The 15,488-nt window shown below is 50.6% G+C and overlaps 1 protein-coding gene across 1 annotated transcript; it reads left to right on the top strand.

Moving 5' to 3' along the window:
- Positions 1 to 10,542: 10,542 nt before the first annotated feature.
- On the top strand, positions 10,543 to 15,175 carry LOC147751059 (uncharacterized). The gene is made up of 2 exons (XM_086937687.1): positions 10,543 to 11,086; positions 14,553 to 15,175. The coding sequence occupies exons 1-2, from the start codon at positions 10,543 to 10,545 to the stop codon at positions 15,173 to 15,175; spliced, it is 1,167 nt and encodes a 388-aa protein (XP_086793813.1).
- Positions 15,176 to 15,488: the final 313 nt, after the last annotated feature.

The following is a 15,488-nucleotide window of genomic DNA, read 5'->3' as shown; positions in this document are numbered from 1 at the left end:
ATTGGAAATTACGAAAGGTACATCTGTGACCATCACTATATGCACCCAGTACAGCGAGCAAAGTTTGGATGAGCATGTAAATTGAACACTGTTATGGTCCATTTCGGTTGCCTCTCTTCTGGCTAACTGACTAACATTTATCCTTCACGAACTCTACTCACCCATACCTATGGAATATGATGCATGCACATAATGGTTGTATTAGTGATCTGTTTATATAAGTAAACATAAACAGATTAGTACATTATCCCAGAATTTATGGTGGAGTGCAGGGTCAGATCTGGAATTAGGAATATTTTCGGTAACCCGATCGAAATCGGGAAATTAAGCTGAATTAATAAGAAACAATACTGAATCAGATTATAGCTAACGTGGCTTAAATACCATGTGCATCAGTTATATAATGATGCCCGTTATCAGATTATCGGCATATGTTTTGCCCGTATACTTGGGTAGGCGCGTGTTTATACTTTTACAAACAGTACGAACACACTACAAGATGGCGCACACTCTCATGCGTATTTAAGGACATTCCAAGATGGCGCCTATGCTAGACGCCAGTTCTTGGAAACGTCGGACGATAGAGGATATGCTACGAGTATGCTGAACACAGGTAAATTAGAAGCAACGTTGGCTTAGAGCTTTATCGAGATTTCGATTATCAAAACGGCTTTAAAAATTAAGATCCCGTTTCTCTATATATACTTTTTCAGGTAGTCGTGAAATCGAAGGAACCCAAATTTTGGTGAGTGTTGGAGAGTTCTATATATTGAAAGCTGTATCCATATATTTATGGGCTATGATATAATGTCATTATTCTGACACAGATAGCCGTATACTGGATCAAGAGAAGATAACGACCCTGTGTATAATATATTTGAATATTTACCGTGGGTAAGTCTATGCGGTCTCATAGGAGTAACTTTGGATATGCATATATGATTAGCCTATTTATTCCGCTTATTTACAGATAAAGAGAATATTCTTCTTTTACCACTAACGGGGGTAGGGTAACTTTGGAACCCTTGGTAACTTGAGCTTGATTAGTAAAATTGTGGTGTAGAAGATAAGTATTTCTTTGTATAATAGGTTTATTTGTATATCGAGCTTTGAATGGGGGTATATTTTGAGTGAGATTCTTATACTTACCTGATGGCAAATTGTATGGACTTTGTTACATGGACCTTAAATTGGGGAATGACATGTACTATTTTGCTGTTTAGAGTGCAGTGGATAAGTGAAGCCAAAGATATTATTCTGTAGAACACACCAGATGATATAGACTGGGTGAGTGTTATAGGATACACGTTCTTGTACTAATGTTTTCCAGCAGTAAATTCTGAATGTTATATATTTATTTTGATTCTAGTGAAAATATAGATGAATGGAGAAATAAACGCTGTTTACAAATGCTGGATGGAATTAGATGAGAATACGAAGGTAAACCAAAGTTTAACAGTAACATAGGGGGTGAATTTCAAACTCTAAGTTGGCAAATAACTTCTGTTAGGAACTTAATGTGGATTATTTAGTTACCTTTTAGATATTAGAGAGAGTACTCAAGGTATATATGATTTTGATATGCCTCTGTTTTTTCAGATTGATTAGCATTTTACGCTGTGAGGACCATATTAGAGTGAGAGAAAACTGTTAAATACAGAGGTGATAATTTACCCCTACCTTGTTTATTTTTCTTGGTTGTAGGGTTCTTCCTTTTATCACATATTGGGTGGATATTCAGACTGGAGTGGTTTTTCGACTATTTACTTTCTTATTTCAAACTCTTCACTCTGCAGGCTTTTATCTTACTAGATGGTGGTTGGTACTATCCCACATCTATAGCGAGTTATATGAAAAATATATATAATGATCATGGGATATGTTTTGCTTGATTACAGCCCTGAAGAAGTCGAGGTATTATTAGGTGCACGACGAAACACGTGTTGGCTGGTGTAATCAACATTGGATATTCTATGAATTAAACTACAAGGACTTTTCATATTGGAAGTTGACTCTTTTTGACATTGACTTTGGAAATTATACTTACTAATTCGACTCCGGAGGATTGGAGTTACTTGCCATATATATATTTGAATTATACGAGTGAACTGTGGGTGTGCTCAGAGGTTATTGTACATATTGTCGCTTCATATGAAGCCAGTGATGTAGGATACGCATCATTTCTCTAGAAGCACCGTTTTATTATTGTTAATGAGTATAACTTTGTACCCTGAAGTTAAGGTAGTGCGCCCACAATAGGTTGGTATCCCCCATTAAATTATGGTCCATTTGCTCTTAGTGCCTTCAGCAAAAGCTCCAAAGCTTTCAGTTGTTCCTCACTGTGATCGGTCTCCCACAACCGGAAGGAACTCACTCGGACACCTAAATGTGGCTCAGCTCACATGTGCCATACAAGCATCAGAAAACCAATAGCTTAGCCTTGTAGAACTGAAACCTCTTAGTTTTGCCAATAGTTGGTTAAGTCTCACCTCGAATAGCTGCCCCTCTGTGCTCCGTGTTGCTCCCTACTCCCCTCCCAAGCTTTTCTGTTTCTTTCCCCAACCCTCAATGCCAGACTTGTTCATTGATTTTAGTTGTTTCTTATTTCTGTTCACTTGCCTCAAACTCTTCCATTGCTTCCCAACTCCCCTCCCGGTCTTTTATTTTGAAAACTATTTGGATTCCTCAATGCCCGCTTGTTGGTTTCTCCCCCACCTACTACTCTATTGCTCCCATTTTCGTTCTGTTTCAGCTGTAGGATTTTTTTTTACATATTTTGAAGGCCCCCACATCTGCACTTTGTTGCTCCGCTGCTTGTTCTCCAAATTGCGCTTTGCCCACATTTTACTTTTTTTGTATTGACTGCGTGAAGATTGACATCTGCTCTCTTGGAACAGTGAAATAACATATATGTATATATTTTTTAATGATGGTCACGCCTTACCATTTACTCATGCATGCGTGGTGAAGCATGCACAGGTCGGCATAATAATGCTGGGCTGGTATAGCATCATGACGCTAGATTAGGAAAGGTCTATAGCTAAGTGACAAAGTAGATAAAAACAAATTATTTTACTATAGCATCATGACGCTTACATGCGTGTGAAGATTCATGCAGGCATAATCATCTTCTTTTTCATTTGTTTGTGTTTGCCAATTCTGCAAAGCATCAGCAGAAATCGTTTTCCTATTTCAGCCGTCGTTGAACTGCATCTGCAAAAACCATTGCAAAGCCAATAGGCCTGCTTTGACAGTAAAAGGCGAGACCTGTTGGCTTTGCTAGTGCCTGTTTTCTGTGTGACAGCCCGTAAGTCACCTGTTCCTAGATATTATAGCAGGTCTAATTTGTGTGTTTGTAGCTTTCCACTCCTCCATTTAGAGAACCATGCCTTTGAAACATGAGAGTTCCAAGGTCAGAAATGCGTGGGATGCGGGTTCAGCCTTGGAGGGCCGCAGCCTGCCTGTTCCCCTCACAGATGAGATAAGTGCTGGTGAGATCAGCAGGTGCTGTACCAGGCTCCGCCAGGGGTGGGGGGAAGACACTCTCATAAAGATGCAGACACCAGCGAAGCGAACTGTTCTGAAAAGGGCTCATGAGGACTTTGAGAAAGGTGCACCTTATCAATCTCCTGCGCTAATGTGGGTTTAGGGGCACATGCATCATTCTAAATACCGGTCGCAAAGGGGCGGATTTGCAGAAACTGCCCCTTAGCGACCGGTATTTTTGCATTTGGGGTGCATCAACCCAAATGCAAATTCGTAATTTAAGTAATCGCAAAATTTGTGAATAGTTAAATAGCAAATGCATTTAGGGATTCACAAATTGCGATTCCCTAAATGCAATGCATGCTTCAATTTTAAACTGCAATTTTGCAATTAGGGATTGCAAAGTACCATCAATTTAAAGTTGATGGTAATTTGCAAAAACTTTGAAAAATGCCCTAAGGTGCATTTTTCAAAGTTCGATGTTACACACACACATGCCTTTGGGGCATGTGTGTGCGCAACATGTGGTCACATGCCAATTTCAGGGGTGCATCAGGGTGTCCTTTTGGCACCCCTGCACCCTTGAAATTGCAGGCACAATATCCGAGTACCAATTCGGTACTCGCAAATTGCACATTCAATTCCCATTCATTCCTATGGGCCTCTAGGCCCATAGGAATGAATGGGAAGCTATTCCTTCATTGCGAATCTCAATTTGCAATTCCCAATTAAGGAATATGTAGGAATCACAATTTTTTTAGTGATTCCTACATGCATAAAGAATTGCTAGTCCTAAATAGCGATTTCTAATTTTTTTTTGATGAATGTGCCCCACAATGCCTTCACTTAAGTGGAAGCCAGAAGATTTGATAGGCAGCACATTCATTTTTTTCCAGTCATTCGATACACCGGTCATTAATATAATAATTAATGCATTCATCCATTCACAGCTCTCCGTCTGGGATTTTAGGGCTGTTTCTGCATTTGAACATTACCGTGTGGGTGACTAAAGCAACAGGACAAGATCCTTCCAAAACACTTCTGCGTGAGTCAATAAGGCACTATGCGCTATTGCACTGCAAAGGTATCATCCAACAATACAGAGTATGCATAAGGAGAGTCCTTATTACATGATGGATGAATGTATGAATATGCATTTGACGAGACTACAACACAGCAGTGGCGGCTGGTGACATTTGAAAGTGGTGAGGCATAACATTATTGTCGTACAGCACTGCGGCGAGCGAGCGTAGCGAGCCAGCCTGAACAACCTACTGGGCACTTGGGGGGTTTCTTCGCCCAAGAAATGTTTGAAAAAAGAGTGCACAAATGGTGCATTTCCAAGCAAATTTGAGGAAGTAGGAAAGTTAATAAAGCCATTAGTGCAGGGCCTAACAAACATAGATCAGTCACTACACCTCCCCTCACTTCACACAGCTTTGCTTATATCTGTTTGGGATCAATGAAAAACAAGGTGGAGCAACTTCAGTTGGGTCAAAGATGTTGTGATCCTTGAGGAGAAAACATTGGGTCAGCCAGAAAAGTGAACATAGAACAAGTTGAAACAGCTGTCTGAAGAGTGGGTGGAGTTTTATCCAGGTACCCTAAGAAAATCACAAAAACACTCAATATATCACAATTCACATGCCGCTTCACAAATCTGCATATAAGCATTCTTTGAGCTTGGAAGCTATGAGGACATACAATGACATACAATAACAAAACCACACACCACCCACCTATGTAACAGTGAAGGCCCTATAACGAAGTGTACTCATGCCATTAATGTATCTGTATTGCTTTGATTTACAATTGCATTTGCCAAATATAGAACACCTCTTACTCCTGGCGATTTTGAAAGGTTATCATAGGCAGTGACACGATCATTTTGCGATTTGAAATAAACAAAGTCGGGTGCAGAGGGTGAAAGGTAGGTGCATGCATGTTAAAAGGCAGATGCATTTTTCACAATATTTGCACTGTACATTTAGCTGGATACACTGGTTCAGAGTTTCTCGTTCAGCGCTTACAAAAACACATTTACATTCCACCAAATGCAACTTCTGACACATTTTAAAAGCATATAATCCCAATTTTCTTGTTAACATGTATGCCAGCTTTAAATTATTAACATTGGTAACTGTAACTCATTAACCCCTTCGATGCGGATGACAAAGCCAGCTTGTCATGGGCGTTACCTGCGCTGCGCGCATGACGAGCTGGCTTTGTCACGAAAGCCGCGATTTTCAAATTTCAGCGCGCAGCGGGAAAACCCGCTAGCGCGCATGCGGTTAAAACACGACAAGAAATGTTTTAAAACAGTGTAGGATTTCAACAGAAAAGCTGCTTTGCTTCTGAAAACGGACTTTCCGATGATATGCCTTTACTACTGAATGCCCAAAGAGCAGTTCTTTGTGGTGTCTTTCATGCGCTCTTCACAGTCCCTTTGTGCATCTCTGAGAGTCCCTCTCACAGTCCCTGGGGGAGTTTCACAAAGTCGCTCTCACAGTCCAAGGGGTGTCTCTCCAGTCCTCAGTGGTGCCTTCCAAAGCCCTTTCATGTGCTGATAACTCCCTCGGAGTATGTCTCAGAGTCCCTCTCACAATCCTCTGAAGCACCACTCACAGTCCCTGGGGGTGTCTCCTAGAGGATATCGGTGTGCCTTAGTCTTAGTCCCTCTTACAATCCCTCTTGATGTGCCCCTCACAGTCCCTCTGTGTGCCCCTCACAGTCCCTCTCGGTGTGCCCCTCACAGTCCCTCTCGGTGTGCCGCTCACAGTCCCTCTCGTTGTGTCCCCAACAGTCCCTCTCGTTGTGCCCCTCACAGTCCCCCTCACAGTCCTCCGGGTCCGAGGTTCTCCAACAGTCAGGGGTGGATTGGCAATGCGGGCATTCGGGCATCGGCCGAAGGGCCGGTAGCTCCGTGCCCTCTGTGGGCCGTTTTTTTTTCTCCCTTTTCCCACCTGCACAGTGAAGCTGCATTAATTTCTCTGTCTCTGTCTCCGTGATCTCTGCGGACTAGGAAAGGGGAGAAAAATACTGCCCACAGAGGGCACGGAGACAGAGATAGAGAAATGAATGCAGCTTCACTGTGCAGTGATTATCTGCTGTGGCCTCTCCTTCACCCCCTGCCCAGCAAAGCAATCAGGCTGAGGGTGGCTGGGGAGGGGGTGATTGTTTGCAAAAATCGGCCTCCCTGGGGGCCAGGTGTTGCTCAGGCCTTTGAGCCATTGTCACCTCGGCCCCCCTGGTGCCCACGCAGCACATAAACAGTGTTAGTTTCTTTTTTTTTTTTATTTAATGCGATTTTATATAGCGCAAACTTTACCAGAAGGTGTCAGAGCGCTTTACATATGAATCAGTTGCGAAACATAAGGACTTAGGATTACATGCGCTACATAAAAGATACAAGCAGAAAAAATTGCAAATGTACAAGATGTAAAGTCACACAAGGAAGAGATACAAACAGAAAGAAACATTGCAAATGTACAAGTAGTAAAGTCACTCAAGGAAGAGAAGCAAATGGATATACTCTAACACCCACATGCATCATTGCACCCGCTTGCGATTCCTAAATTGCTAAAATTAGGGAATCGAAATTTAGAAATCGCAAACGGCAATGCATGATTAATTCGCAAATATTTTAGCGATTTCTTAATTTTCCTTAATTGCGATTCACATTTTGCGCATCGCAATTAAGGAAAACCTTCCCATTGATTCCTATGGGCCAAAAGGCCCATAGGAATCAATGGGAAGGCATTAACATTTTGAGATTTTCATTTTGCGAATCGCAATTTGTTAATGCATTTCAAGGGTGCTGAGGGGGGTCCAAAGGACCCCCCCTGCACCCTTGAAATGTGTTTTGTAAGTGCAAGTTTCACACACACGTCCAAAGAACATGTGTGTGTGTAACATGACACTTTCAAAAATGCATTTTTGAGCATTTTTGAAAGATTTAGCAAATTAACACGAGGTTCAACCTCATGTTAATTTGCTCCCCCTATTTGCGAATTCGCAATTTTTAAAACATTCATGCATTGCATTTTTAGAAATCGCAAAAAATTGCGATTTCTACACAATTGTTTAATGCATCCCAAAAAGTGATTTTGGAATCGCAAACGGCCGAATTTTGCGATTCGCACCGTTTGCGACTCCAAAATCGCTTCATGCATGTGGCTGCAAGAGTCACATAGGAATGGTAGAGAGTACAAAGGTCTACTGCATATACTAGTGATTAGAGTTCTCTAAATACCTAAGGAAGGGATACGAATGGATATACTCTAAGAGTCACATAGGAATGGTAGAGAGTACAAAGGTCTACTGCATATACTAGTGATTAGAGTTCTCTAAATACCTTAGGAAGGGATACGAATGGATATACTCTAAGAGTCACATAGGAATGGTAGATAGCACAAAGGTCTACTTCATATACTAGTGATTAGAGTTCTCTATATACATATATATACACCACACATAGTAGATTTTCTCAGGCAGAGTTCCATTAAGTGGGGTAGGAGGGGGGATGCAGTCACAGCACCAACGGAGGGCGGGAGGGATACAAGGGTATGGAGAAAAGGCAAAACAGAAAAGGAAAGAAACATTTGAGGATCGTCAAGGGGGAAACGAGGGAGAATGGTACAAGACGAGAGAATGGACAAGATGGCGGGTCGGGGTCCAGAGAAAAACGGCTGAGGGAATAGTGGTCGAGGAAGAATGGGTCTCGCTGTGGGGGCCAGGTGATCTTTGCAACTTGCACCATCTTCACCTTAGCCTCCCCCTGGCTACCATGGATGACCCAGCAGCTGTGTTTTGTGCTCCCCTGCCAGGACATTGCCTGAGGCCTGGAGGGCTGGGGAGGGCTGATTAATTTACTAATTGCAGGGGCCTCACTGCTGTTCATGTGCTCCTGAGCTGAAGGTCTGGGGAGGGCTGAGTAGGTTAGTAATAGCTTCGCTGCTTATTAGGTGCTCCTTCCCTGAAGGGCTCGAATAATTTTGTGACAGAAAGGGGCCTTGCTGTTTTTCTAGTTGCTCAGCATGGCGCCATTGTCACCTTCCCCCGCCCCCGTGTCTCCTGTGCAAGAACTGTATCCTCTCACTTTAATTCATTTCTGTGCCAAACATCTTAAGGATTTTGTGGGCCCTGGGCCAAACATATTTTTGGGCCCCTGTTCGGAACAGATTTGAATTTATAATCCAATTTCTGATCTTTGATGCCCTCTTTCAGCTGGTCACTGGACAGTGCACTACCATACTTGCCCAAATTCTTAATGTATTTACATCTAATATTCAAGGACATTGACATGTGTAACCAAATGGTGTTTCATGAAAGGGCACGCCCCTTGAATGTGGGCCAGGCCCCTTAATTGTGGGCCACACCCCTTGAATGTGGACCACTTTTTTCGTCAGTGCCCGGGCCAAATTGTGATCCCAATCCGACCCTGCCCACAGTCCCCTGGATGCCCACCCCCGTCTACTTGTATCCTTTCACATTCTCTGTGCCAGTCTGCAGCTCCTTCTCTCTTCCTATTTCTATCCCCTAAGCGCCTAGAGACGGTTCTGTTCGCACCGCTACGCTATGCTAGAAAAAGTTTTCCCCTCGCTCCGGCCCCTGTTTGTTATGGTCCCCTCTCCCTCACCCTTGCTGTGGCCCTCCTTCTCTACCCCTTCTGTCTGTCCAGCTCCTCTCCCACAGTCCCTCAGTCCCAGAGTGTCACTCACAGTCTCTCAGCATATCACTCAGTCCTTCGGTGGCTCTCCCCTCACGATTGCCCCTGTTTCTTATGGTCTTCTCCCTCCCTCTCCGCCACACTTGCTGTGGCCCTCCTCCTCTCCCCTTCTGTCTGTCCAGCCCCTCTCCTGCCGTTATTCCCCTCACAGCGCTCTCCCTCACACTTTACTCCTTCTCTTACACTACTCGCTCTTGCTCATTCCCTCTGTCCCCCACCCCACTGCTCTCCAGACGCTTCCCTGGACAATTACTTCTTGTAGGGCAAGTGCGTGACAGTGCGTGACAGAGCTCGGTCGTGTATACATATGACACCGTCCTTGGTGCGGAGCTGGTTGTTGCATTAGTGCAGTGCTTCGATTATTATAATGGGGATTTGGGGGGGGGTGGCCGACCGGAGGGAGGCTCGCCCCCCGGGGAAGTTTGGGGCACCAGGGGAGGGGGGGAGGAAGATTGGCAACAGGGTCTCGCCGTAGCCGGCGTATTTGGGCTGGTTGGGCGGTTTTGGGCTTCTTTTTGGGCTGGTGCTTACTTAACCAGCCATTTTGTGTCACCACGCACACTTTGTGGTGCGGTGACACAGCAGCCAGGGTGCAGACGTTTTTGTGTCAGTTGGGGCGGTCGTAGTAGTTTGGGCGTGCTTTTGAGGCAGTTGGTCGGCGCTACGCGAGTTCACTGAGGCGAGTGCTGAGGTGGTATTGGGAAGCTTGGGGAGCGTGTTGTGGCGTCGGTGGACAGGTGTTTTGGCGTGATGGCGGAGGGGAATGATCCGCGTGTGGCAGAGGCTCTCAGGCTGCTTTGTGAGGCGGGCCGCTTGGACGTATTGCGGCCCGGCCTCAAGGTAAGGCCACAGCGGCGCGCTGCCGATGGCGCCGCTGCGGCTGTGGCGGAGGGCCGCGGAGGGCCGCGGCGGGCCTGCGGCGTTGGGGGCGGGGTGCGGAGGTGGCGGTGTGACCGGCGGGAGGGGTGGGTCGGGGATGGTGGAGTGGGTCGGTGGGGGTAGGGGTGGGGTGGAGGGGGACAGTGTGGGGGCGGGGGCAGTGGCAGGCGGGGGGTGCTTTGCGGGGAACAGGAGGGCGACAGTGGTGCGGCTTGGGGGGGTGGATGGGGTTGTGGGCACGGGGGCGGCGCGGGCCGAGTTGGGGTTTCGGGGGGTGGGGTGGGCCGGGGGGGTGGAGCGGGCAGGGGGGTTGGGACCTGGGGGGCGTAGGGATCCCATCGCGGTGCGGAGGCCACTCGGCCGGTTGGGGGAGGTGAGCGGTTATGGGGTGGGGGGGTGGGGCGGGGGGCAGCACGTGGGGGGTTGACGGGAGCGGTTTTTACCCTGGCATGCTGGACTCCACCTTTTTTCCTTGGCAGGAGCTGTTTGCGAGGCGCTCGGGGGAGCAGCATGCGGCTCCCACCCACCGAGTGGATGGGCCGGCTCTGTTTGGTGCGGACGGCCGAGCTCCAGCGAGGGACCTACGTCATGACCATGTCGAATGGAGGCGGGATGCGTCTCCGCTGGCCCCTCCCCGAAGGGTCTTTACGGCCGCCGGGGGCAGGGGAGCGAGGATGGATGTGAATATTTCTACGCTGAATGCGTGTGCGGAGGATGGAAGGGCGAGTGTGGATCTGATGGACTTGATGCGGGTGTGTCGGGAAAGAGCGGGTTTGAGCCGGCTGGAACCCCATGTGGGGGGCCGGGGTGGTGTGGAGCCGGCTGCTGGAGAGTCGGAGGAGGAAGGAGAGCTTCGGGAGGACGGGGGGGCTTGTAATGTTGTTGACAGTGTATTGCAGGTGCCAGCAAGGCAAGAAGCGCCAAGGGTGACGGCCCCCTCAGCTCAACTGGTTAGGCGGCGGGATCCAGCAAGGACGCCGACCTTGACGCCAGGTAAGACGGATGGTGGCGCGGGAGGTAGCAAGCGGTGTTGTGTGGGGAAGGGGGGTGACGGGGAGGATGGGTGGCGGCTAGTGCAGGGCCGGTACATGCAGGACGCGGGCGTAGCCACGGACGGAGTGGCGCAGGACGGAGGGGGGCCGAGCGCGGGCGGCGGGTCGCCGGAGGCAGGGGGGAAGGAGACGGCAGGGGGGGGAAAGGAGAGTTGTGTGGTGCCAGTGCGGAAATTACCGTACATGGGGCTTACCAAGCCGCAGGGGGCCCACCTTTCGGCAGCAACGAAAGAAAAGATATGGAAAGGGGAATACGTTGACATCCTGAAGCTCCTGCACAGGGAACTGACGTCCAAGGAAGGGTCGAAGGAGGAGGAGCAGGAGTTAGCTAGGCGCCCAAAGGTTCCCCTGACGTTAGACAACTGGTCGGCGGCTTTCCTCATCTATGCGAGCGTGTATTGCGAGAAGTTCCCAGACAGGTGCGTCGCGTTGTTCAAATACATGGACGTAGTGCGGAGGGCAGAGGTGACCTACGGCGGGTACGCGTGGTCCCACTACGACGAGGAGTTCCGGGCGCGCATGGCGGCGGACCCGGAAGCGCAATGGGGGGAGCTGGATTCGGATTTGTACCAGCAAACGATGGGAGGGGCTAAGTTTGGCCGCACCATTTACACGGCGAGTGGTTTACCGCTGGTGTGGCCCCCCTTTGCGGCCCGCCCCACCCATGGGGGGGTGGGTCAGGGAGACTCTGGCAGTCAGGCCGCAGTCGGGGCCTGCTGGGATTTCAATAGAGTGGCCTGCGGGAGGGCGGCGTGCCGATTCCGGCATGAGTACTCGTCATGCGGACGGAAGCATCCAGTGCTGCGTTGCTGGTGGCCCGGGGGCCCGCAGCCCGCACAGGAAGGGGCCCCAGCCAGAGTGGGACCGGGCGGGGGACGGGGAGGGGGCAGAGGGGGGGGAGCCGGGGCCCTGGGCAAAGGCTCGTACGCCGGTTAGGATCGAGCGGATGGAGCCCTGGTTGGCGGCATATCCGCGGGCGGAGGATGCTGCAGTGTTGCGTCGGGGTTTCCGGGAGGGATTCAGGCTGGGGTACGAGGGCCCCCGGATTGCTTGCTGGGCGGACAATCTGAAGTCGGTGAACGCGCACAAAGGCATCGTGCGCGAGAAGCTGTTCAAAGAGGTCAGGGAAGGTAGAATGGCGGGCCCCTTCTCAGCACCGCCGTTGCCGGGTTTGATTATTTCCCCCATCGGGGTGGTGCCCAAGAAGGAGGAGGGGCAGTTCCGACGGATACAGCACTTGTCTTGGCCGGAGGGGGAGTCAGTAAATGCCTACATTGCGGCGGATTTGGCGTCGGTGACCTACTCGACGGTTGACGTGGCGCGGCGGCGGGTCGGGGCGAACTGATGGCGAAATGTGATATCAAGTCGGCTTTCCGGCTTCTTCCGGTACACCCGGTGGATCACCAGTTACTGGGGATCCAGTTCCAAGGTCTCATCTTTGTGGATAAGGCGCTGCCTATGGGGTGCTCCATTTCCGGCGCGCTGTTTGAGCGTTTCAGCTCATTCCTACAGTGGCTTTTTTCCAGGCGCACAGGCTCGGAGTCAGTGACGCACTATCTGGATTACTTTTTGCTGGTGGGGCGGCCCGGTGCGGAGGACTGTCAGCGGCAGCTGGATGGTTTGGCCGGGTTGATGGGGGACTTTGGGGTCCCCCTGGCGCCAGAGAAGACGTGCGGTCCCAGTACAGTGTTGTCCTTTCTCGGTATCGAGCGCGACTCGGTCTCCATGGAAGCACGCCTACCGGATGACAAGAGGTCTGCAATGCTGGCTTTGGTGGATGGAATGTTGTCGAGGAGGAAAGTGACGGTCCGGGAGGTGCAGGTTTTGTTGGGCCATTTGAATTTTGCCTGCCGCGTGGTGCGGGCGGGCCGAACGTTCTGCCGGCGTTTGGGTTTGGCGTTGTCCGGGTTGCCGTTGCCTCATCACCATGTGCGCCTTTCCGCGGGAATGAAGGAAGATCTGCGTATGTGGCGGGCGTTCTTGGAGCGGTTCAATGGTGTGCCTATGGCGCCGGCGGAGGATTGGGAGTGGGACGTCACCATGTACTCGGATGCGGCGGGCGGCGGCGGCTTCGGTCTGTACTGGGACGGAAAGTGGTGCACAGAACAGTGGCCGGAGCAGTGGCAGGCGGGAGGGAGGAGCATTGCGTTCTTGGAGTCGTTCCCGTTGGTGGTGGCAGTTTCGGTGTGGGCAGGGGCGTTGGCGCATAAACGCGTGCTGTTTCGAGTGGACAACATGGCAGTCGCGCAGGTGGTGAACAGGCAGTCGGCCAGGGACCCGCAGGTGCTGAAATTGATGAGGATGTTTGTGTTGCGTTGCATCGAGAATGACATCCTGTCACAGGCCCCACGTCCCGGGTGTGGACAATGACATTGCCGATGCTTTGTCTCGTTCACAGTGGGAGAGGTTCCATGGGCTAGCCACGACAGCGGAGGAAGTCAGGACGCCGGTGCCGGAGGATCTGTGGTCGGTGGGCGAGGCCGGGTCTTTCAGTTGGTGAAGGCGTCGGTGGCGGTGTCTACATGGAAGGCTTACGAGCTAGCTTGGGAGGAATTCCTGCAGTCAGGTGCGGTGCGGCAAGGGGACCGGTGGCGGCGCGAGGATCAGGTGGTAAGGTTCATGCTGGCGCTCATGGATAAAGGTTTGTCGCGGGTGTCGATCGCGGGCAAGTTGTCGGCGGTGGCTTTCATGGGCAAGATGTGGTGGGGGTACCCCCCGTCGACGGGAGAACTGGGGACGCGGTTGCTGGAGGGATGGGCAAGAGAGAAAGGTGCGAAGGTGCGGCTGTGCCGTCCCATCACGGTTGAATTACTGGAAGGAGTAATCGGCGCGCTCCCGGGGGTGTGCAGGGATGAAGGCGAGCTGTTACGTTTTTCTACCTTGATGTCATGGCTTTTCTTCGGGGCGTTGCGAGTGTCGGAGTTGCTGGGCGGGAGGGGGAGGCGGGGGTGTTGTGGGGGGATGTGGAAGTGCGAGCCCAGGAGGTGGCGGTGCGTTTGCGACGCTCAAAGACGGACCAGCGGGGGGTTGGAACTTGGGTGGTACTGGGACCGGGCGGCCGGGAGGGGGTGTGCCCGGCGGCGTGGGGTAGGCGGTTGATGGGGGACGGTGGCGCGAAGCAAGGGGAGGTTTTTGGTCGGAGCGGGGTGGACGGAGTGACGGCGTCTCAGGCTTTGTGGGTCCTGCGGCGCGCCCTGCGGTACATGGGTGAGGATCCCCTGGCTTTCGGGACGCATTCTTTTCGGATCGGGGCGGCGACGGAGGCGGCACGGAGGGGTTGGGGTAAGGAGGAGATACAGAGGGTGGGTCAGTGGAAGTCTGATTGTTACAAGACGTATGTGCGGTTGAGGGAGGCGGAAGGGTTGTTGTCACAGTGATGCCCGATTTTGATATGTGTGTCTTTGCAGGTGCTGTGGCGGGGCCGGCAGTGGCTGTTCTGAATTTATATATTGTGGGACATTCATTCGTCAAAAGGGCAGAACAAGCGGAGTGGGACAGGCATCGGACACTCAATTTGGGATTGGATGCGGGGTTGTACAGGTGTCATTGGAGGGGAAAAGGGGGTAGGCGGTGGCATGAGTTGTTGCCCTTGTTGAACTCAATGGTGAGAGGGGGGGTTTGCCCGAATGTGGTAGTGATTCATCTGGGTGAGAACGATTTAGTGCAGTGCAAGGGTTTGGCGCTACTCAAACAAATGAAGCGGGACCTGAGGGAAATCAAGAAGCAGTGGGCGGGCTGCCATATCATCTGGTCTGAGTTTATCCCCAGGCGGGTGTGGATGGGGGCTGAGTGCCCAGGAGCCATTGACAGGGCACGGAGGAAGATCAATCGGGAGATGCGGGATTTCTGTGCCAGGGCGGGGGTGGGGAGAATGGAGCACCCGGAGTTGCGCTATGGTGCAATCTATTTTTTCCGGGAGGATGGGGTTCACCTGTCCAGGTATGGCATGGAGCTGTATATAGTCCAGCTGAAAGAGGCGTTGGATGGGGCTTTGGGAGTGCTCAGGTATCCCAGGAGGCAGGAGTCCTAGGGGGGGTCGAAAGGCGTAGGCGACTTTCGAGTGGCGCTGTCCTAAGGTGATGGGGTGGTTTTGCTGCAGGCCTGGGACTGTTGGTAGCGGGGGTGAGGTCATGGAGGTCATTGGGGCATTCTGTGGAGGGGTAGGTTGCTGAGCTCCATCACGGGTCTCTATCTGGCTGTTTTGTGCCCTGGCACTTTTGTCCTGACTGCAGTGACAGCAAACTGCTGTCACTGCAGTCCGGTAAAAAAAACTGAGAACCTGTGCCAGGGCTCAAAACAGAGCCCGCTAGAGACCCGTTTCGAGGCCCCCTTTAAAAAACTGC

Source organism: Lissotriton vulgaris, chromosome 1_1 (genome assembly GCF_964263255.1).
Source record: "Lissotriton vulgaris chromosome 1_1, aLisVul1.2, whole genome shotgun sequence".
Taxonomy (NCBI): Eukaryota; Metazoa; Chordata; class Amphibia; order Caudata; family Salamandridae; genus Lissotriton; species Lissotriton vulgaris.
This window is presented reverse-complemented; position numbering and strand designations above follow the sequence as displayed.